This window comes from Engraulis encrasicolus, chromosome 1, assembly GCF_034702125.1.
Source record: "Engraulis encrasicolus isolate BLACKSEA-1 chromosome 1, IST_EnEncr_1.0, whole genome shotgun sequence".
Classification (NCBI taxonomy): Eukaryota; Metazoa; Chordata; class Actinopteri; order Clupeiformes; family Engraulidae; genus Engraulis; species Engraulis encrasicolus.
The window spans coordinates 57,067,600-57,089,807 of record NC_085857.1 but is presented as its reverse complement, the minus strand read 5'-3'; the positions used below and the strand labels follow the sequence as shown (position 1 = coordinate 57,089,807).

General features: G+C 41.8%; 2 protein-coding genes across 2 annotated transcripts; both read left to right on the top strand.

Annotated features, from left to right (window-relative positions):
- Positions 1 to 503: 503 nt before the first annotated feature.
- On the top strand, positions 504 to 20,627 carry LOC134455751 (zinc finger protein 37 homolog). The gene is made up of 4 exons (XM_063207031.1): positions 504 to 732; positions 1,929 to 2,171; positions 17,897 to 17,967; positions 19,379 to 20,627. Exons 1-4 carry the CDS (start codon positions 568 to 570, stop codon positions 19,845 to 19,847), a joined length of 948 nt encoding a protein of 315 aa, XP_063063101.1. The 5' UTR covers positions 504 to 567; the 3' UTR covers positions 19,848 to 20,627.
- Positions 6,508 to 8,599, top strand: LOC134455760 (uncharacterized). Its single transcript, XM_063207043.1, has 2 exons — positions 6,508 to 7,010; positions 7,594 to 8,599. Exons 1-2 carry the CDS (start codon positions 6,567 to 6,569, stop codon positions 7,942 to 7,944), a joined length of 795 nt encoding a protein of 264 aa, XP_063063113.1. The 5' UTR covers positions 6,508 to 6,566; the 3' UTR covers positions 7,945 to 8,599.
- Positions 20,628 to 22,208: the final 1,581 nt, after the last annotated feature.

Below are 22,208 nucleotides of genomic sequence, written 5' to 3'. Positions count from 1 at the left end.
AGACAATTTGTATTTATATATTTACTAGTGTATTTATATGTATTTTTATTTTTTATTGTCTTGCTTTATTACTGTATGTGGTCTATGTGTTTTAGTTTTTTTGTTTTTCTAAATGACATTGAAAAGTCTTGATGAAAAATGTTGTAATTTTCACTTGGTCAAATCTGTGTAGACACCCTGGTGGCACCACTTTTAAACAGCCCTGATGGAGAGGAAGAGGATGAGGAAGAGGATGATGTAGATGAGGAACAAGAGGAAGATGATGAAGAGGAGGAGGAGGAAGAAGATGAGGAGCAGGAGGAGGAGGAGGAGGAGGAGGTGCCCAGAGAGGAGCAGCGCGGGGCGGGCAGGAGAAGGCGATGGCACCCCCTAGTACTTCTGGAGGAACAACTTCTGCTGGAGCATGGAGAAGAGGAGGAAGAGGAGGAGGAGAATAGAAGGGAGGAGCAAAGACAGCAGCAGGAGGAGGAAGAGGAGATGGGGGAGGAAGAGGAGGTGACTGAACAGCAGAATGGTAATGAAGAAGAGGGGGGAGGAATACAAGGAGAGGAGGAGGAAGGAGAAAGGATGCAGGAAGAGGAAGAGGGAAGAGTGGAGGGGGAGGAGGAAGAGAAGGAAGGAAAACGCAGCTTTAGGAAGAGGAAGATAAGAAGAATGAGCAGTGAGGAAGAGAATGAGGAGGAAGAGGAGGAGAAGTCATATCAGGACAAGACCAAAAGAAAGAAAGTAAAGGTGGGTTCACGATTTTTTAATTATGAAAATGACTGCCTTTTTGAACTTGTTGCACGTGTCGTTTCTGACCAAAAGCTGAATGAGGGGCGCGTGACAGATTTTGGTCCACTTACTGCAATGTACACAGTCTGAAAAGCGAACTGCACCAAAATGAAACAATTTGGTTCGGACCAAAGAAAGGGAACTATCAGACTTTCCTGGTCTGAATACGACCTTAGTCTTCCTAGAAAAAAATCTGTGGTGCTACGCATATTCCCGTTAACATACAAAAGCATAGTATGAGGAGGAAGAGGAGGAGAAGTCGTTTTAGGAAAACGCCAAAAGGTAGAAAGTAAAGGGCGTTTCATGATTCATTGCACATCACGATACACATAGCCAGGCCACGCCCTCTTAGTGACGCAACATCTTCTGGTGTTGCTTCTCAAGTCTCGAAGAGATTTCAAAGTTGATGACAATCAGGCTAGATACACATGCCAGGATGCGGTTCTGTCACGATGCATTTTAACATCTGGGAGAGAGCTTCCATCACAACAGAGATATTGCTCTCTAGTGAAGAAAATGAACCAGTGGCAATTTTTTATTTTGTTATTATAAAATAACCAATTGTCATTAATCAATGCAGTATATCGCGAAAAGAAGTATTGCCATGCATTGTCATGAATCGATGCAATATATCGTGAAAATCAAGATGCAGTGTTTCCCCCAGGATTTTTGTTAGTCAAAATGGTGGGGCGTTAAAAATATATCTTTTTTGGATAAGAAACTTTAGAAATTACATTCACAACATGAAATATTTTACATAATATATCTTTTCAGGGAACCTTGTCAAGGTGGTAGGTGTTTCTTGTCATGGTGGGGCCGCCTTAGCAATAAAGTGCTGATGCAAACCCTGCAATGCATTGTCATGACGATTTATTTTCACATTACTGAAAGAAATGAACCAGTGGCAAATTTCAATTTCATCATTGTTATTTAACCGATCGTCATTAATCAATGCAGTATTGTAAAAATAAGTATCATGATACGTTGTCATGATCGAATCGATGCAGTATATCGTGAAAACAAGTATCACGATGCATTGTCACAAATCGATGCAGTATATCGTGAAAATAAGTATCACGATACATTGTCATGAAGCAATGCAGTATATAGTGAAAATAGGTATCACAATGCGTTGTCATGGCGATATTTTGCAGAAGAAAACGGAGGAGAGCGATGACGACTGGATGCCTGAGGATGGAGTCTTGCCCGAGTTGGACCGCCCCTCCTCCTGCTCCGAGGAGTACGAGGATGATGATGATGATGAGGAACAACCGCGTGAGCTGTGCAGCGACTGCGGTAAAATGTTCCGGAGTCGACCGAGCAAACCGCACGTCTGCCTCCACAAAACCAAATCAACAATGTGCCAAATATGCGGCAAAGCAGTGCTGAACGCACAGGTGAGGGTGTGGGTGTGGGTGTGTGTGCGCTCGCTCTCGTGTGTGCGTGCGTGTATGTGCGTGCGTGTGTGTGTGTTCACAATGTTATACAATGTGCATGCGAGTATATTATTTCATGTTGAGCAAGATCTCAAAATATCAGGGGCCTCATTTGTCATCAGTTGGTACAATGTACCTAATTGTGTCCTACGAGGCAAATTTAGAAAGTTCTCAAGTACAGAAAAATCTGGATTTATACAACGTGCGTTGACAGATCCTACGCACACCTCTGCATGACCTTCCAAATGACTGTGCACGCACGCTCTCGGAGTAATCCCGAAAAACCTTCAAGTAGCCATATATGGAAATAAAATACATTGAAATGCCATGTTAATTTGAGAGCACCACCCTGTTTGGAAAATGCAGATTGGTGCGTCACATGAATACTGGCGGGAAGTGCAGCGATAGACAGAAGTGGAGGACAGTGTTTCAAAATAAGTATAAGAAGGAGACACACATGGCACACTGTCATACTCCATTGCAATTTAAACAAACTGTATACGCCGTGGTCAATATTATTTGCAATTCCATGTTTCTTCCACTCCCACGCATGGTCGGAGGTGTGTGTAGATTTAGGCGCATTTCTACGTTCAACTACATGTTCATCAATCCCACTTTGGTCAGGAATGATCGCACACATTAATCTGTACAACTGATATGGAACATATGAGGTATGAGCTTCATAAATGGGATGCTATTATTAACTGTGATGACACTTAATTCAACATGAATACATAGAATTTGAAGTTGTTTCTCCTCCTTATACAAGACTTCCATCTCCAGAGATTATCTTCAGTATTGTTTCTTACAGTTTATCTACAACACAAGAGATTTATAGCTCAAAAAACATTTGCAACACAGTTGAGAGGGACTGTAACAGAATTGGAGTAAAGAATAGTGTCAAAAATGCTCCTCTGGGTAACACAGTTGGCAGTAACACAGTTGACATTTCAGCCATGTTCAGAGTGATGTGATAACTGCTAAACTTTCACCAGAAAACCATAATCAATATTTTTATAAGCTTTATCTGTATTATTTGTAAATATAGTTTCTATTTCAGGTTCATTGTGAATATAAATATGTTAATAACACAGGTGACAGACAATAAACACTATCTAAGGGCGACAGTGTTGATGAAAATATTGAAGAGGTGAACTCAACAAGGTCTTCACATTTCCTGCCAAAGAGGATGAAACATCACTTGATGTTTGGCACATTACTAAGGACCAAGCCTTTGCTGATTTGTGGAGGGGGCTTCAGTGGGTAACAGAGTTTCTTAGACGCACACAAATGATTTAATGTATAATATGAAGCATAATAGCCTTTTATCTGCCTACACAACGGAATTCTCTTTTCTGATTGGCTGATGGTTGTTGAAATTATTACCCTATAACAGGTGCGACTAAGTTAGGCGAACTGCCGTTACTTATTCTAAACTGCAGGTTTCAGTCGTCAGTTCTAACGCATTTGGTTGTCAGGTCAGTTGCCCTAAAAGTTCTTGTTCTACGTCCTTACATCCAATAGAGGCACACGTGACTTAGGCTACTTGCTCACTAGATTATGCTGCAGTTGGCATAATTCGTAGGCTACAAATGCCCAGATAGCAGAAGATAACAAAAATACCCTGTACCGAAATTCTAAGCACCGACTTGCTAGTAACTTTATCCAAACAGGGTCACTTCGTCAGCCTCTGCTCCCCTCCCATAGGAAACTACCTTTTAACATTTTATTTCCCACTGCCTTCCCTTAGTTGTTGATCCGAAAACATCCATTTATTTAATGTCCCTTATTTAGCGTGGAGAATCTCTCTCTCTCTCTCTTTCTCTCTCTCTCTCTCTCTCTCTCTTACGCACAAAGTTGACAGGTAGCCTATGATGATCAGCAGGGGAAAATAGATCTGTTTCAAGTTTGATTAGTCTTACATGAAGGCTTACATGAAGGCATTAGGCTTACCGATTATACGAAATGAATGGCTTGGCAGAGGCAACTCTGCCAGAGTTCGATGCCGCCGCGTCACCATTAATTTTGTATAACCGGTCAGCTCGTCGGCCGTTATCCCTTACTTAAAGGCTTTAGTAGTGTTCTAATAATTAATAATATTTGTATCAATAAATAGATTTTATACAAAAACTATTTTCATGATAATATGAAGACTACATTTGGTATTTGGAAAATCGGACCGCATAAAAGATATGTTTGCACTTATGGCCACACCAATTTAATTTGTTGGTTCTCGGATTTTTTCAGGAAAAAGTTGAAGCGAGAGGGCGAAAAAAAAAAAAAAAAAATTAGTCGTGTGGTAATGCCACGGATGTAATAAGGGGACTGTTATGTTATACCACCTGTATATCAGCCTCACATGGACCTCCAAAGGAAGGTGCAAGACAGGCAAACACCTGGACATGGAGAAGGACAGTGTAGAAGGGAATTAAGGCAGCCAAATAGACCAGGCACAAAATTAGCTCATAGGGCAATTATTATATTAATCTGGTTTGAATAAACTGAGATGATTCAACAGTCTGAAACCGCAGTCTTCATTGAACAAGACAGCAAATACAGCATTGTGACCATATCAATGGAATTACAAGCTATAAAAGTACAACTTTAGAATGTTAGACCACTTACAACAGTGACCAACAAGCACAAGTCTCAAAATCAATAAAATAAAAGACCAAAAATAATGTAATCTCACTCTTCTTTGAGTACAGAATGTGCACAAAATACTACTAGTAACAGAAAAAGTTACAGTAATTAAATTTTAACAAAACAAACAGTCCAATCTGATTCAGATTCTTGACTTTTTCTTGGCACTTCAGGGCTCCAGACTAACTTTTTGCACTGGTTGCACTGGTGCGCCTAAAATTTTTTTTAGGTGCACCAGCACAAAATGTATGTGCACCCAAATGTTTTCACCACCCCATACACACACGCACCTCAGCTTTAAAAAAAATAATAATTAAAATAATAACAATAGCAATAATAATAGCAACAACAACAACAATAATAATAATAATAATAATAATAATAATAATTATTATTATTATTATTATTATTATTATTATTATTATTATTATTATTATTATTATTATTATTATATTGTTGCTATAGGCTATTTTAAAAGACCTGGAGCATTTCATGTGCTATAGACTAGTCTTCCAAATGTGCTCTTTATAAAAGACATGACAGTAGGCTACCTAACTAACACATCTTGACTAGGCCTACAAGCAGTTTGGCTGGTAGAAAAGACCAAATTAGTAGCCTTTTAGGCAGTATGTGTTTGACTAGTAAGATCAACATACCAGCCGCACACGGCACAAGTACAGAGTTACAATATGAAGATAGATGGATGGATGGATTTTTTTTTTTTAACAAACCCTGCTAAAAATGTCATAATTTTTAAAATCATTAGGCACAAATAGCCTAGCCTATGTTTACAGTGGAATCTGAGGTAAATTGGGTTTTGTCTATTTCCCCGTTTTTGAGCGCTCTGCATGAGTGTGGTTTCTTAGCAAGCGCTACGAACAGACACAACAGCACTAGTGCGCTCGCTCGCTCAGTCTACGGAAGACGATAGCGGCCCATCTTGTAGTACTCTTTTAATTCACCTTGTTATCCCGAGATAACGATATAATTAATTCGAGACCTCGAGAAAACGCACCAATTATTCCGTGATCTCGAGAAAACACAACAATTATTCCGTGATCTCGAGAAAACACAACAATTATTCCGTGATCTCGAGAAAACGAATCATTTTTCCATGTTCTCGAGTAAACGGCTGACAGATTGGTCATCCATACGGGAAGAGGCTTGTATGATGACTTCGGGACTATAGCCTAGACCTATCTCGTTCTGTATGCTGCAACGTTAGTCTTCAGAATGTCTGGAAGAATTGATAACCTAATAAGGGAATATTTTGATCAGGGAATGACACAGGCAGAGATTTCATTACGTCTTTTAATAAGGGATAATTTCAAAATTAGTCCGCGGCACCTCCGCAGAAGACTGGCCCGGCTTCGTCTATACAGACGGAGATATAGTGATCCAGCTGAAGTCGTGGAGTTCATCTCTAACCTCATGAACGGACCGGGACGGCTTCATGGCTACCGTATGATGCACGCAAGGTGCCTTTTAGCTGGATTCCGTGTGAGTCGTGATGTTGTTGCGGAGATCATCATCATCATTTCATTTCATTTATTTAAACTCGAAGAATCATTGAGGGCCCAGCCCTCATTTACAATGATGTCGAGTAAAATCCAGATCCAGACCACCCTTGATCCCGAGGCCGTGCAACGTCGGAAAGGCAGGAGACTGCGGAGGAGATCATACAGTGTTCCGGGGCCCAATTACGTATGGCACATGGATTCGTATGACAAGCTGTCACCATTTGGCATTGGGGTGAACGGCTGCATCGATGGATTTTCGAGACATATCATTTGGATGGAAGCAAACTCGACCAACAGCAACCCGTGCGTGATTGCAGCCTATTTTACGCAAGCTGTCTCCAAACTCGGAGGCTGTCCAAAAATCCTGAGATCAGATCATGGAACCGAAAATGTCCATGCCAACAGACTACAGACTTTTCTCAGAGAAGATGACACTGGAGAGGTCCACGGCCCCCCTTGTGTTATTCAAGGAAGGAGCACAGCAAACCAGAGAATCGAATCTTGGTGGGGGATGTACAGGAGACAGAACGTGGATTACTGGCGAGACGTCTTTAGAGAGTTCCAAGCTACAGGTGATTTCAGCGGTGATTTCATCGACAAGGGTCTTGTGCAATTCTGTTTCCTGAAGATTATACAGGTAAACAACCAATACATAACATGCTAATTCATTTTTAGAGTAAAATTGTTGGAATAAAGTGGTGGATGTGTGCGTAATAGTGTGCGTAATAGTGTTTAGTCATTGTGCGCAACTGCATTTGCAATCTATTAGCTTAACCCCTGTAAGGTGTTCGGGTGACCCGTTTTCAGTTTTTTTTTTACTAGAGAAAATAGTATCAGTTATCTATTCTTTCACGTTGAGATTAACTGGTTTGGCTCGTTTTCTCTGAGGAACATTAATCTGAAAGCAAAATGATGGAACCTTGCGCGATAAGTGCACTGCTTGGCTCAATCCGAGAGCCTGGATTATGTTTACTCACTTGTGTCTCTCTTATCGTTCTCTCTCTGTATCTCTGACTCTCAAAAATATATTTAGGCCTGCATGATGACAAGCATGATGAAGGGTGAATACGAGCTAGATTTTTTCCCCTTTTTAAAATATTTTTTTTCTATATACCCGGGTCAAAATTCAACAAAAACACTAACACCTTACAGGGTTAAAGCCGTGTGTGTACTTTGTTACACGTGTAAACCATGCTTCTCACTCAGTGCCTGCCTTACAGGACGAGCTGGACACAGTTGTGCAAATGTGGGACAGCCATCGCATTCGTCCGGGGAGGAATGGGCGCGATCTCTACCATGGCAAGCCAGCGATGATGTACAACGTGCCTGAGCTGTACCATGCACAGGATTATCTGCATCCAGTTGAAGTGGACAAAATAAACACAATCCTGGGTGAAGACATCTGCCAGTGGAAAACAGATATTCCTTGTGACATTGACTTACATGACTTGTGCCTCCTGGTGATGGAGGAACACAGCTTGACTCGCCGCCCTGGAGCTGATGGAGCCATTAGACTCTACAAACACCTGAGGCCATTGATAAAGGCACTCCTGGAAGAACCTGATAACTGATCAAGCATCTGATGGCCAATCTAAGTCTTTATTTCTGTTGTGTTTTTGGTGTAATTACAATACTAGCACATGACATTACATTACATAGCTGTTCCTCCATTTAGTCCTTGTAGCCTACTTAGGGCGGAATTCTTAACAGCGCCTCCGCGGTTACTCAAGTCTGTGATTAAGCGGGGTTTAGGCACGATTTTACCAGTTGCGCACTTTGGTTGGGGCCAGGCCAAAATCAGGGAGTTTCGCATGTAAATGAATCCTAAGCGTATTCTCCCGTGCACTCAAGCGCGTTTGCCTTTACGCGCATCAAAGGGCTGTAGTAAGGTCACGCGCCACTATGAGGTAAAATGTAATATTGCATTTGATGCTCGCTTGGCTCGCATTTTGAACATGTTACACGGTAGGCTATGCTTTGTTGATGTTCCTTACCGTCAGCGTGAGTTCAAATCGAAATTCATTCACAGTTCCACTACATAAACATCCTACATTAATTGTGACAAAATATGACCAGCTGCCCAGAGCATGTTCTCATATCGGTGAACTTACAAACAAAAGCAGGTAATTAATTAATCAGTATGAGGATCATCATGTTGTCTCCACGGACGGTAACCAAAACCAAAAACACCTCGTTGCACCATGCACAAGTAGGCTAAATTGACAAGGCACGTCAGACCAAAGACCGCTGTTCCAGTCATCCTAACAGCCACTCAAAGTATGCCTATTCAAAACAACCTTCACCATTTTCGGGGTGATAATGTTGTAGCTACGACGTTAAGTATAAGGGTTTTATTGCAACTCCTCCACTTTTGTGATTTATTGGAACTCGTGCATATGTGCATGTAACCTATAAAACTTTCTGAACTGATGCCCGACATACAAAACCGCCACATACTGAGGTAGGCTACAGGTTGTTCTATCTGTTTTTGTAAGGCAGAAAATATTTCCTGAATGTCATTACAGCTAAACGTAAAAATGTAGGCCTACATATCAGATCATGTCTTTGGCTTTTCGCTTCTGGTCTCTTTTACACCCCATCAGCTGCGCGTTGAAGTCCTGCCTTGGCATTGCATGCCCATGTATAATAAAGTCTCCGTTTTTTCATTACGATCGATTTCCTTGTTCATTCCTCAGCATGCATGTAGCCTAAGTGTAATATGCTGACGGACAGCTGAGATCCACATATTCCCAATGGTATTAATGTCACGTTGCTGTACAGAGAAGCGGAGAAGCACTTTTAAAAGTAAGCAAATACATTGTGTTGTTTTAACTGTGGGAATTATAAGCATTTTAAATCATTTTTAACCAAACGTTTCATCATGTTTATTATTTCAATCAACCTGTTGCGCACCAAAACGCTCAGCTGCATGCTCCGTGGTTTCTTTGAAACCACAACTGATGAAATCGGGGAAGACTCATCCCCCCATTTAGCATATATCACGCCCATGTTGCGCTACGCGCTGTATTTCGGAGTTAAGCGCGAGGGGTGTGGTCATATTTCAGAGGGGAGAATGCGCGCAGGATCAAGGTGCGTAAAAAGTGCGTGCGTAAAACCGACTTAAGGGCGCGATCACACCGGACGCGGGTTTCTGCCTACAATCCGCGATGCGCGTCCAGCTGATTAATCAGAACTGACCACACCAAGCGCGGATCCACTGCCTATTCGAATGCGGTGACTAGGCAACGTAACGACAACTGTCACTCGCAACGTAGCCTAATCGGAGGTGTTGTGTCATTAAATGATGTGAAAACATACACAAAATGCTTTGTCCATTCATCTATGTAAAATAAATAGAAGACAAGCTCTTTCCTTGCTCTCCTAACGTTGGATAGGGAATCTGATATGAATGTTGATAACGGTCTCCTATCGAACATCTGGAAATCCGCCGCGGGTTTTCCGCCTTGAGTTGAACTTTTTTCAACTCGATCCGCCCGGCGCGGAGAGGCGGAGAATCCGCAACCCGCCTTGCGCTGATATCAGACGCGTAATCCGCTCATTTTCATTGACAAACAATAGAATACATCCGCCTCCTACTGTAAAATCCGCGTCCGGTGTGATCGCGCCCTAAGTGGAGACGGGAGAATTCCGCCCGTAGCCCCTTAATGCGCGCCGTACCTCCAGTGGCACGCTGTAATAGTCATTGAAATGTACCTACCATAGTACTACAATACTATGACACAACACAGGCCCTTTGGTAAGGCACCGCGACTTGGTCATTACCATACTGGTAACAACAAATGTATAAAGCCGCGTCTTAAGGGGTTAATGGTAATAGACTGTGTTGTTACTGAAAAAGAGTGAAAACCTAACAAGGACCGACCACAAACTTGATCCAACCAGTGCATAGTTAGCTGATCGTCGTAAGACAAGTACACTGGTCTACTGGTTACTCAGATACCGGTAAGTTACTTGTTTATTTTATTATTATTATTATTATTATTATTATTATTATTATTATTATTATTATTATTATTTATTTTATTTTTTTTAAGTTTTGACACCTCTGGTTTTTGCTAAGGCCATGCTTTCAATAAACTTGCACTTGGCATGTCAGCTGAATGTCTTTTGTTGCATGTATTGTGAAACCACAACCGATGAAGTCATCCTCCCATTTAGCATATATCACGCCCATGTTGGTTCCACGCGCGTGAAAAATGCGTGCGTAAAACTGACTTAAGTGGAGACGGGAGAATTCCGCCCTATGTGATTAACTCATACAGGCAATGAAATGATTCCAAGGAGTTCAAAAACTTTCAACTTTGAATGTATTCAAGAAGCGCATGTAAGGGCAGCAAAATACACATTACAGTCAGAAAAACACCTGCCTTCTTATAAGTTGAGTGGAAAGTATATCAAGTATATCATTAAGTGGAAAAGCATATAATTAAACAACTATCAAGACTTGGAAAACTGAATTCAGAAATATTACACAATCCACAGTGTTGTATGTAACGACAAGTTCAGAAAATACTGCATCAGAAATATCACATGACAGTATAAACATTGCTGGTTTTAAAACATATTAGAACAACTCATTGCTGACAAAACTGAATTCAGCAGTATCACACAATCCACAGTAATGTGTGTAACGACAAGTTCTGAAAATACTGCACCAGACATATCACATGACAGTATAAACATTGCTGGTTTTAAAACATTGAAAACGTCATATCAGCAATAAAGAGCAAAACAAGCTGTCATTCCATCAAGAAGAACATTTTCATTCTGATAAGATGAGTGATAACTTAATGCATCAGTAACATTCAGGAGTTAATGATTTAAAATCATAGAATCCTGTCGAACAATCCTGTAAACAAATACGCTGTCATAGCAATTCAAACCTGGAAAATGAAGGTGGAATATTTCACAAAGGTATGACCCAAAAATCATTGTGTTAAGCCATATCCATGACCCAGACTCCACTCTTCAATACACCCAAGAATTCGGTTCGAAATTCTGCAAAAGTTGCATAAGTAGACGCTAACTCCAAGCTGCATGAACAGGTGTGTGCTACCGGGCGCCTTTCAAAGTTTGACATGTCAGTAAATGACACCTGAATGGTTTTGGACAAGAACAGGTCAGAGCCAGTGCAGAACCTCAGAAAGTGTCCAATTTCTTGTGCATCCAGTTCTCTGACAAATCTCAGAAGATGCAGAGAGGTTGTCCTCTGTGCTTGTGACATTTCATGTGGGAAGTGAATGGTTTTGGTCAGATTTCTTGCTTTTGGCTTCAAATCATCCAGTATCTTTTCCAGAGCTGCAGCTGTGAAGGAGTCTCTCTCTGTGATAACCTTCAGGATTGGCTTCCAACATTTGATTATGAATGCAGGTTCTTGCACAAGTTCCTTGTGAGCAATTTCATAGAGAAGTTTGGCCAAATTCTGCTCTGTAGGCAGAGTTGTGCAGCTGTGACTGCCTAGAATGGTTAGCAGCTCATCAAAGTCGGCATTGGGGAAATCATTCAGAGCCTCAGTGAGGGCATCCTTTTCGTTTGGGCTAATATAGTTAAAGAAAGCCTCCCTCAAGGTAGATGATGAGGTGGACTGGTTGATGGAGAAAGCCTCCAACAGAAATGGCCTTGCCAGCTGCACTGGAAGATACTTGAACTTCCAGCCGAAGGCCACTATGCGGGCCACTGCTTCCCATTCCCTCTCTTTGTACGTGTGGTGCAAGTTGGGTACCTTGAAGGTGGTGCCAGAGGTCCTTGATAAATAAAATTTTGTCCAGAAGTCTGTTAGGCAGTCCAGCACGAGACCACGGCCCACCCCATTTTCAATGTCTCCATTTTCCAGAACCCGCTCAAAAGTAATATTCGCATCCAGGATGTTGGGGTCAGAGAAGGCAGTAATCATATCTGCAATGCAGTGGGCTGAACGAATAGTGAGGAGCTGTTTCTCTGCAACATTTTCCGGGTTTTCAAAGAAATTGGTGGAGTTTGCATCACATGTTGCATCAACCACATCATCATCAAGCAAACTGGTTAGCAAATTGCCAAATGTAGGCATAGGTGTAATTTGTGGCTCATACACAAGTGTGTCATTTGCGTCGTCACATGACAAATTCCTAGGATCACCTAGAAACATTACCTCTTCATCTTCCTCATTTGAATGTGGAATTACACATGCAGGTATGGGAGGGCTTGGGGTAGACCCAAGCTGTCCTATTTCAGACACTGGAGCAGGCACTATAGGGCTGAGTTGAGATAAGGTAGAAGAAAAGGCATGTGGAGAGAGGCTGTCTGGTGTCGATGTGGTATTGCTTACTGAAGTACAAGTACTCTCTGCATGTGGGCTGTCTGGAGGAGGTGACTCAGGTGTGGCATTCCAATCAGTCGAAGTTTCAGCATATTTTCTCTTAGAGCACACATACAATCGAAGTAGTTTATGATGTGTTGTGTCATAGACACTCCCAACAGTCAGTGTGTCTTCTAAAGGCTCACCTGAACCCATGACACAGAGTGAGAATTCAAATTCATCCATATGTCCTTTTGTGGATTTGCCATTAGGGAAAAACATCTTCTTTGCATCCTCAAGTATTTTTTTCATGGTGTCACTTTTCCTAACAACGATTTCCCTTGTGCCACCTCCAGTTGGACGTCGAACCTGTTTCAAAACTCCATTATGGTAGTTCATCCACCCTACTTCAATCTTCCTTGTGTCTCTCTCTGCATTTCTGTTCCCCACACCAGTCCTATTGCGGCTTTGAGTGGCTGTCTGTGCTGGACCACTGGTGCTAGGCAGCCTCATTTTGGACCTAAGTCGATCCACAAGGATTCTCTTTCTCTCTTCATTGCGTTCACCACTGGTCCAGTTCCTGGCAAACACTCTGTCGCCCAGATGAGGAATATACCTCGATAAGGTGTCTTCATCGATTGCTGCCATGATGTCTTGGTCCACCTGAAAACACATATTATTATTGTTATTATTATTATTATTATTATGATCATCAATATATATATATATATATATATATATATATATATATATATATATATATATAATGCTGGTGTCTTGACTTTATCACTGCTCTGCCTCGTGTACTTGCACTAGACTACTATCATATGCATACCGTCACATTTTGCTCTACTGAATTACAGGCTCAATCCCTGCTAGAAATAGGTAACACTTAACATTATGGATCGCTAATAAGGTGGTAGAATCATGGTAATGTCGGTGTAATAGCTGTTTATTATTAGGAACAACAGCAAAATTACCATTACGTACAATTACCAGTGCAATTGCTGTGGTTTCTAGTTAATAGCAATGGAAACAGTGTTCAACTGAAAAGGTAAAATGCTGATAACTAAGCACATATTTCCAGGGAAGTGTTATGCGGCAGCAACAGAGATGAAAGAGGCTGTCATCGTAGTACCGTAGTTAGATGGTACAAACTAAACGGCAGCAACAAAGTAGGCCTAATGTCATGGAAACATGGTATCGGGTCCGTTAAGTGCAAATTTCCTCTTCCTATGTTATTGCATTGAATCAACCATCCAAGCTTGTAGCCTAGTTGTTTCTGCATAATTACTTTGAAAACAATTGGGTAGTTTTATGGAAATTACATAGATTCAGGGCTGTAAAATGCATTATCATTCATTCCAACCAATTTAATGGAAATTACATAGGCCTACAAGTATATTCAGGGTATTAAGTATATACAGCGCTATCTGAAGTTAGAATTCAGTGACCCATGTATGCATGCATCTTCGTTCTCGCTGGAGAACGGGCTTCTCGTGATTGTGGGCTTCTCGCAGGCGAACCGCTGTCAGCGCGGCGAATGGATCATTAAAGTGCATTACGGGGTCGCTAGACCACTGACTGCACTCGAGGAGCCTATGTTAAAAGCAAATCGCAAAAAATAGCGTATACGGCAGGGTCGCTGACCATGGTGCTGAAATTACTGCAGAGCCCGATGTTTGCTATATGTTTAAAAAACGATTCTTGGGCTCAGGAGTACGGGGCTCCAACTGAGAGCTCGGACAACACCCACAGTCGCGAATACAGGCCTACGAGCTCTGCCTGGATACCCCAAGGCCGGATATTGGGAGAGCGACGAGAACCGAGGGGGCGCGAAGGCGGAATCCTGGATGCAACGATCGAGATGACAAAGATAGGGTGTGATCGAGGCGGATAGTGGGTACGAGCGAGAAAGTGAGGTGAGCGGGGAATAAATGAGGTGTAGATAATTGAAGGGCGTCCCAGAACAATTATTGTTACCATTTTAATAGGCTACTAGACTACTCTGAAATCATAGAAGAAAAAAAGACAAGCACATCGTCTGCAAAACTTAAATTTTCCAATCAGTAATGATGAGCTTCGTTCATTGTAAACACTACAGCCTCATAGTACCCACATGGTACTTCTGTATGCTGCTTCATTTTCTTCAGCACAAACATTACTAACTCATAAGACATGTGCCATGATCCGTACAGGACTGGAGAAGAAGTAGACCCATTATAACATTACTGGAATAAGTTGCAGTGTCCTTTAAGTGGCTGTAAGAGAATATTCAAAATTATGTTTTTAACTCCAGTGATGTGTTGTATAGTAGGCGTGATAAAAAACAAAAGTTCTGAAAATAATAAATAAAGCGACGGTGATGGTAAACAAAACAGCTAGGATGCATCATTGCCATCAAGGCAAAGGGATCTCATCTCGTTAACCACATGCTTCCAGGTGAACTTACTAATGTTTGTCTTTTAATTGTCAACTACTAATACTTACGTCAACATATGAAACAAGAAGAAGTAGACGGAAAAACTACTGTAAATAATAGACACTACATTTTAGTAGGCTACTACAGCAACTTATCTGGTAAATGCTCAGCCCCTCAAATGCTATTCTCAGTACTCTACTGCCACCTACTGGCAAATATTGGTAATATTTTTTGTGTGGTGAACACATTCCTACTCGTCTCTCTCTCTCCCTCCCTACCCACATAAGAACAGGTTTGAGAACTAACATTACACGACAAAAGGATTTTGGCGCTCATGTTCTTGAATGAATCAATTAGCAGCTTATGAATGAATAGGATGTTGCTGAATAACAACTACCTGTGTTGGACAAAAGTTAATTACTGCAACACGTTGTCATGTCAGTATTATTTCGGTTTTTGAGTAACTTGTCCAACACTGAGTATCACACTGAGAACAGCTAGCAACTAGAACTACAACTGGTTAGACCTCACAGAATGACCACCCTACACAACAAAATTGTCGGAAAAGTTACGTGAGGGCTGAGGCTGTGTAAACATCATAAGCAGATGAGATGCAATAGGCTACCCAACTGCTTATGCAATTACTGGCAGGCAACGTCCAATCTATGCCGATTAATGACAGCTTGACTGCGATGTCAGTGGCAAATGCGTCTGCTGTGCTTTTCTCCAGGCGACCTCAGCACTGTGGCTACAGTAGCCTAGCCTACATAGATGGTTGATATTTGCTACGCAGTCTACAGTGCCTCATGTAAAGCCATGTACAGAGAAATAACAACGCACAGGAACAACACGAATATGGTTAGACTGCGCTTGACTTGAGCAAAGCTAGTTAGGTTACCACCAGAGATCCAACTAGCGCTGACTGAGGAGCACTTTGCAGCATTAGCATGCTAGCGTCCTACTGCATAGTGCAACCAACAGACCTTCATGTAATAGCATGACATTTTGTCAACATTTAGGTTTAAATAGCCTACATTCGTCTCACCTTGTCCTCTATCATCCGGGCGATGTTCTCCTCTGGAACCCCCCTCTCCCTCAAGGCATCGAAGAAATCCATTATGTCCGTTTACATTCTTCCCAAACCTGAGACAGACATAACAGGTGGCAGGCTCTTCGGACACAGGGTGGCGTTGCCGCACTGGCGCAGACTACTCGCTTTAAATCTCATTGATTAATTATATCGTTATCACGGGATAACGGTTTTGTTTTCTCGAGATCTCTAATTAATTATGCCGTTTTCTCAGGATAACAAGGTGAATTAAAAAAGATGATATGAGGGCCGCTATCGTCTTCCGTACAGTCTCTCTCTCTCTCGCTCTCTCTCTCTCTCTCGTGCTGTCTCGGGGTGCATGAACGATGCCTTGCCGACAGATAGGCAGTATGTAGCCTGCCCTAGTCGCTATCTAAAAACTGTCACAGAAGTCCCGACAGACTAGCGCGTCACCTGTTGTTTGGCCAGCTCTGCACACGGCTGAAACGGGCAATTATCCGCACCCGTCTGCGTTTTTGTGTGGCAATGTTTAATATCCGCTCAAGCCATTTAGTTTTTCCCCGTCATTGTGACTCTCTCGTGTTTAAAATATCCTCAAGTCATTTTGCTGTTTTTACTGTGATAGTAACTCTCTCCTCCTCCGTTGCAAAACTCGCCTGGTTGAGAACACAAAACTCGCTGGCACATGTGAACTCGGATAGTTGAGCGAAGTCAAACATTCTATTCTGAAACGTCGGGCTGCCTGTGAAATAGGAAGGGGGAGAAATTAAGCTACGGGTAACCCGGGGGGTTGCTTCCTCCAAGCGGGACCATAGTTGTTGTTTTACTTTTTTAAAACTGCTATCCCACTCCACTAATTCCACTAAGAGCCATAGCCTACTGTGTTTCGCCGCTGCTACTGCTAACCCACAGGGGGTGCATCCCAATATGTGGCCTTGCCTCCTCCACTTGCCTCCTCCACTTGCTTCTCGTCATGATGACATCACTGACAACAGCATTATATTTCAATATCTTGCAAAAGCTCAATTGTAAAGTCTTTTTCTCATTTGCAATTGGGATGGTGAATGAAAAGCAGTCCCTCAAAAGTTGTTGTGGCGAGGCTGACAGCTGGGAAACTTTATCGTTTTCTCCACGGAGGAGGGGCCAGGAGGCGGGACAAGGAGACAAGCACAAGTGGAGGAGGCAAGGACACATATTGGGATGCACCTAGGGACTTCAACTTGCCATTGCATGTTTGTCTGTAAAACCATTTGAATGTAACGCGTTTCCTGATTCGCTAGTCGTAATCGGCATGTTGAAAGGAGTGGTTTTATTGGTTCTCTACGTCACATGACCTCCAACTACTAAAGAGACACCTCTCCGTTCATGAAAACATGCAGTCTTCGGGTTTTTTTTAAGCGATTTAATTTTTTGGGGTATTGAAACTGTTTTTTTTTTTTTTTTCATTTTGATACAAAATACAAGCGGCGAATCCGAGAACCAACAAATTAAATTGGTGTGGCCTATGCAGTGGAGAATGGTGGTATTTCATGAAAGAGAAATGTGAGCTGATTTGCTGAAGATCATTGGTTGATAATGGTGAAATTGACAATTACAGCACATGGACTTGGGATGTTGCCCTAATTATATAATGGCTCATGTGCATGTCCATGTTGATATATATTGTGTGTGTGTGTGTGTGTGTGTGTGCGTGCGTGCGTGCGTGCGTGTGTGTGTGTGCATGTGTGTGTGTGTGTGTATGTGTTCTTTTTCCAGGGTCTCCGCCTACACATCGCCCATTTCCACCACAAACGGCCGCAGTGCAAATTCTGCTTCAAGCAGTTCAGGTAAATGCTCACGCACACACACACAGGTAAAAGAGAAAAACCTTTACATATCAATACATCTGAAGTGTGCTTTCGATCCTCCTTCCTGATTTTGACCGTTAAAATATTTTGGAGGTACACCCTAAAACAAAACGTAATGCTTACTTCAAGATTGTAACATTTTGGAAGCATGGGTAGATTAGATATGATGTGCGTTTCACAGGGTCCCATTCGCTTATGATAAGTATTACCTAGGGCAATTTATACGGACCATTTCACAGGTGGTAGAACTCTATGAGAAAGTTTACCGATATAGTCCACTATCTTTGCTGAAATGGCACATTTGGACTGGACTAAATTTGCCAGTTATTATTACTTTACCCCAGGTCCCCCCATTAAACTAGTCCGAATAGGGCTTTAGTTGCTTTGGATAAAAGTGTCAGCCAAGTGTAATTTAATGTAATATAATATTCTACTTTACTGTACACTACTCCACTCTAATCTATTACTCCATTCTACTCAGCCCTCCCCTACTATACTCTACCCTGCTATCCAGCTCTACTACTCTACGCTACTATCTTACTCTACTCCACTCTTCTCTACTCTGCTCTACTCTGCTCTACTCTACTCTACTTCACTTTACTCTACTATACTCCCCTACAATTTCCGAACGCAGTATAATTCGAAATGGCAAACTGAGAAAAAAGGCTTTAAAGTGTCCTTTCTGGCCACGCAAATGTGTTGGAGGTTAAGTGGTGATGACACTTCTATATAATACTTTTTTATGGTGGAAATTTATGCATACAAGAAAAAAGCAACAAAAAAAAACATTCTTATTACTTTTTAGCTCAAAAAACATTATACTTCGTTCTGTTGTGGTATTACTGTCTACACCAAAACCATGGTGTCAATGGAGTAGTGCAGTATAATGCACGTTATACTGCGTTCTTGGCTAGTATGACGTAACACAAGAAAAAGAAGGTATTTTGAAGCCAATTTCCGGTCTAAACCCATTTTCAAGATACTGCTTTCTGATATTGTAGGGCAGTATACACTAATCTACTCTACTCCACTCTACACTACTCCACTCCACTCTACTCCACACTACTCTACTCCACACTACTCTACTCCACTTTACTCTACTCTATTCTATTCTATTCTACTCTACTTCACTCTACTCTACTACACACTACTCTTCTCCACTCTTCTCAACTCTACACTACTCCACTCTACACTACTCTACTCTACTCCATTCTATTCTACTCTACTCTACTCTATTCTACTCTACTCTACTCTAATCTACTACTACTCTATTCTACTCTACTCTGCTTTACTCTACTCTACTCTACTATATTCTACTCTATTGTTCTGTACTCTACTCTACTCTATTCTACTCAACTCTACTCCACTCTATTCTACTTATGTCTTCCAGGTACGTTCAGGAGAAGTTTGATCATGAGGAGACTCATCAGGGAGAGAAACTGAAGTTCTACTGCTCAGAATGCCCCGAGCGATTCCGTACCCGCCAGAGTCGGAGTGCTCACAGGAAAACGCACTGGACGCATGGCAGGTACATTTGTGAGGTCTGCGATAAGGTATTTAAGGACATAAATCATCTAAAAAGACACAAGCTGGTTCACTCTGGAAAGAAGCCTTTCACATGCAAAGTGTGTGACCGTTCGTTCAACCAAGACGGCCACCTGAAGTCACACATGCGCATGCACACGGGAGAGAGACCCTTCAAGTGCCCGCAGTGTGAGAGGAGCTTCAACCACAACGTCAGCCTCAAGAACCACCTCCAGCGACACCATGGAGCCAAGACTGGCCCAGCTCAACAGGAGACTTCCGGGACGCAGCAGGAGGGTTCTAGAACTGACCAAAGTTCCGGAACATCGGAGTAGACTTTGCAGATCAGAACTGAGAAGAGACACTAGCGATTACTCACCAACTTGTTCTAGAACTGAAACCGATATGAAAAATCTTGAAGATGGAGGATTCAGTCAAATGTTCTGGAACATAAGACTGGATGTTGTTAAACTTTGAGATTTAATAGTCTCAGTGTATCAATATTTTTTTCTCATGTGCCATGAGTGGCTTAGCACAGACTCCACTGGGTGGATTCCAATTGGCGGACTCGCGTCCTCTGTCTATGCCTCTGGCCTCGCATTTTGCTGATACGCTGCCTCAGTGGAGAAAACAAGTTTCCCCGCTGTCAGCCTAGCCACAACAACTTTTGGGGGACTCTTAATTCACCATCATCTCATTGCAAATTGCACTTTTGCAAGATATTTAATTAGACTTCTGTCGTCAGTGATGTCAGCACGAGACCACAAGCAGGAAAGTGAGTAAGGGAGGACGGGAGTCAGGATATTGGAATTCACCCAGCGAGTTTCAGTAACAGAGAGCTTTGGTTTAGGCTCTCAACCTTTTTGAAACAAACACCCGCTTGACCTAATCATAAGCCTCCCTACGCCCCCTTGACCTCATCATAAACCTCCCAAGGCCCAGGTGACCTCATCATAAACCTCCCAACCTCATCATAGGCCTGCCAATGCCCCCTTTAGTATTAAAAAATAAAATTCTATTGCCCCCCAATGGTAACTGAGTACACCCTCCTTTTGTCTGTTCCTGTCATTGAACTGGCTCTCCAGCTTTTGTATAAAATACTGCATTACGACCTCTCAGGTGTCTGTTTATAAATAAATAAATAAATAAATAAATAAATTTAAAAAAAAATAATAATAAAAAAAAAAATATATATATATATATATATATATAATATATATATATATATATATAATTATTGCTGTTGCCTAATGTGTCTTTTTTGTTGTTACCGAGGTGAACTTCTAAAGTCTTGGGGAACCAGTTGGGGCGCTGTTTTGGGGCTGCCCCCTTGTATGCACTAGGCATACATGCAATTTTGTTGTGTGCAATACACACTGTGGAGTGCTGTCACCATTTTTTTCAAGTCTGGTGAATGCCGCTGCTGGTGACATCATCTGCTGGCGCCTGACGTGCTGTCCAACGATGGGGTACCTAAGTCTTCGATCACAGTCACTGATCAAACCTATTTTGTGATCCACCTCGCATTCCCCCCAGGTCACACATACCGTTTTGCTCATAATAACAGCAGTGCCTTTACAAAGGTGAGAAAATGTCAAAATTCTTCAAGTGAATTGTACTTTAATGAGCAAAAATGCTTTTGGGACACTGCACATTCTACTTCAAAGCCAGACATTTTGGGAAAGTGATTCAATTTATGATATTTCACAGAAAGTGAAGAAATGTAATGCAGTTTAACATCTGTCTTTGGAACTCAAAAATGTACAAACTAACAAATTCATGTTCCAATGTCCGGCAACAGCCAACAGGTATTGCAGCCCACTATAATTGTATCCCATTCTGCAATTCCTCTGCACTTCTTGGTTTGGCCTCATGATCAGCCATTTTTGTGACAGCCCAGATCATTTTAATGGTATTAAGGTCCTGGAATTGCGCCGGCCATTTATCTGATTTGATTTTTCCTTTAGTCAGCCACTGTACAGCACTTTGGTCAGATTTCAAAATGTTCTCTATAAATAAAATGTTCTTACTTAACTCATTTACACGTCAGTCGCATGTCTGCCGTTTAGCCTCTTCAGCCGCAGTGCAGTGGTAGGGCTGGCTGTGCACCTCACTCACTGCTCTCAACAGCTTGGTCTATTGTGCCACCTGGTGGCCAATGGCAGGTGTGCAACAAATACAGCCAGTGGGGCACATCTGCTGGATCCAGCAGAGCCGCTTGTAGCCCTTTCCATGACTGTCATTCACTCACCTCAGGGCTACTGTTCAAGTTCAAGTTCTAGAGTTTATTTGTCATGTCAACAAAGTTCTTAGGATTTTGTAGCATATCCCCCAACATCAAATCAAATCAAATACAAACAATGGACTATCACCCCTTTCCATCCCAGTGTGTGTGTGTGTGTACAGAGTAGACAAGAGAAGTTTGAGCACAACAAACATTGTTATTTCATTCTATTAACTGCCGACTACATTTCTTTCGAATGTTGTGAGTAGAGCATTTATTTGTAGAAAATTACAAAAGGCCAAAATATTACATGAGATGTAATGTTTCCAAACCTCAAAAAGGCAAAGAAAACAAGATGATATTAACTCGAAAACAACATGTATTCACAGCTTTCATGCGTTTTGGTATGCTTTCCACAAGTCTTTCACATTGTTCTGGGATGACTTTATTCCAGATACAAGAACTCAAGTTG

Bases quoted from the DNA above. Each gene is read 5' to 3' on its own strand.
- LOC134455751 (XM_063207031.1), top strand. From the start codon at position 568: ATGCAGGAAGAGGAAGAGGGAAGAGTGGAGGGGGAGGAGGAAGAGAAG. The intron at 733-1,928 runs GTGGGTTCACGA...GATATTTTGCAG, and splicing joins CCAAAAGAAAGAAAGTAAAG to AAGAAAACGGAGGAGAGCGA. The intron at 17,968-19,378 runs GTAAATGCTCAC...TATGTCTTCCAG, and splicing joins TTCTGCTTCAAGCAGTTCAG to GTACGTTCAGGAGAAGTTTG.
- LOC134455760 (XM_063207043.1), top strand. From the start codon at position 6,567: ATGGATTCGTATGACAAGCTGTCACCATTTGGCATTGGGGTGAACGGC. The intron at 7,011-7,593 runs GTAAACAACCAA...CCTGCCTTACAG, and splicing joins GTTTCCTGAAGATTATACAG to GACGAGCTGGACACAGTTGT.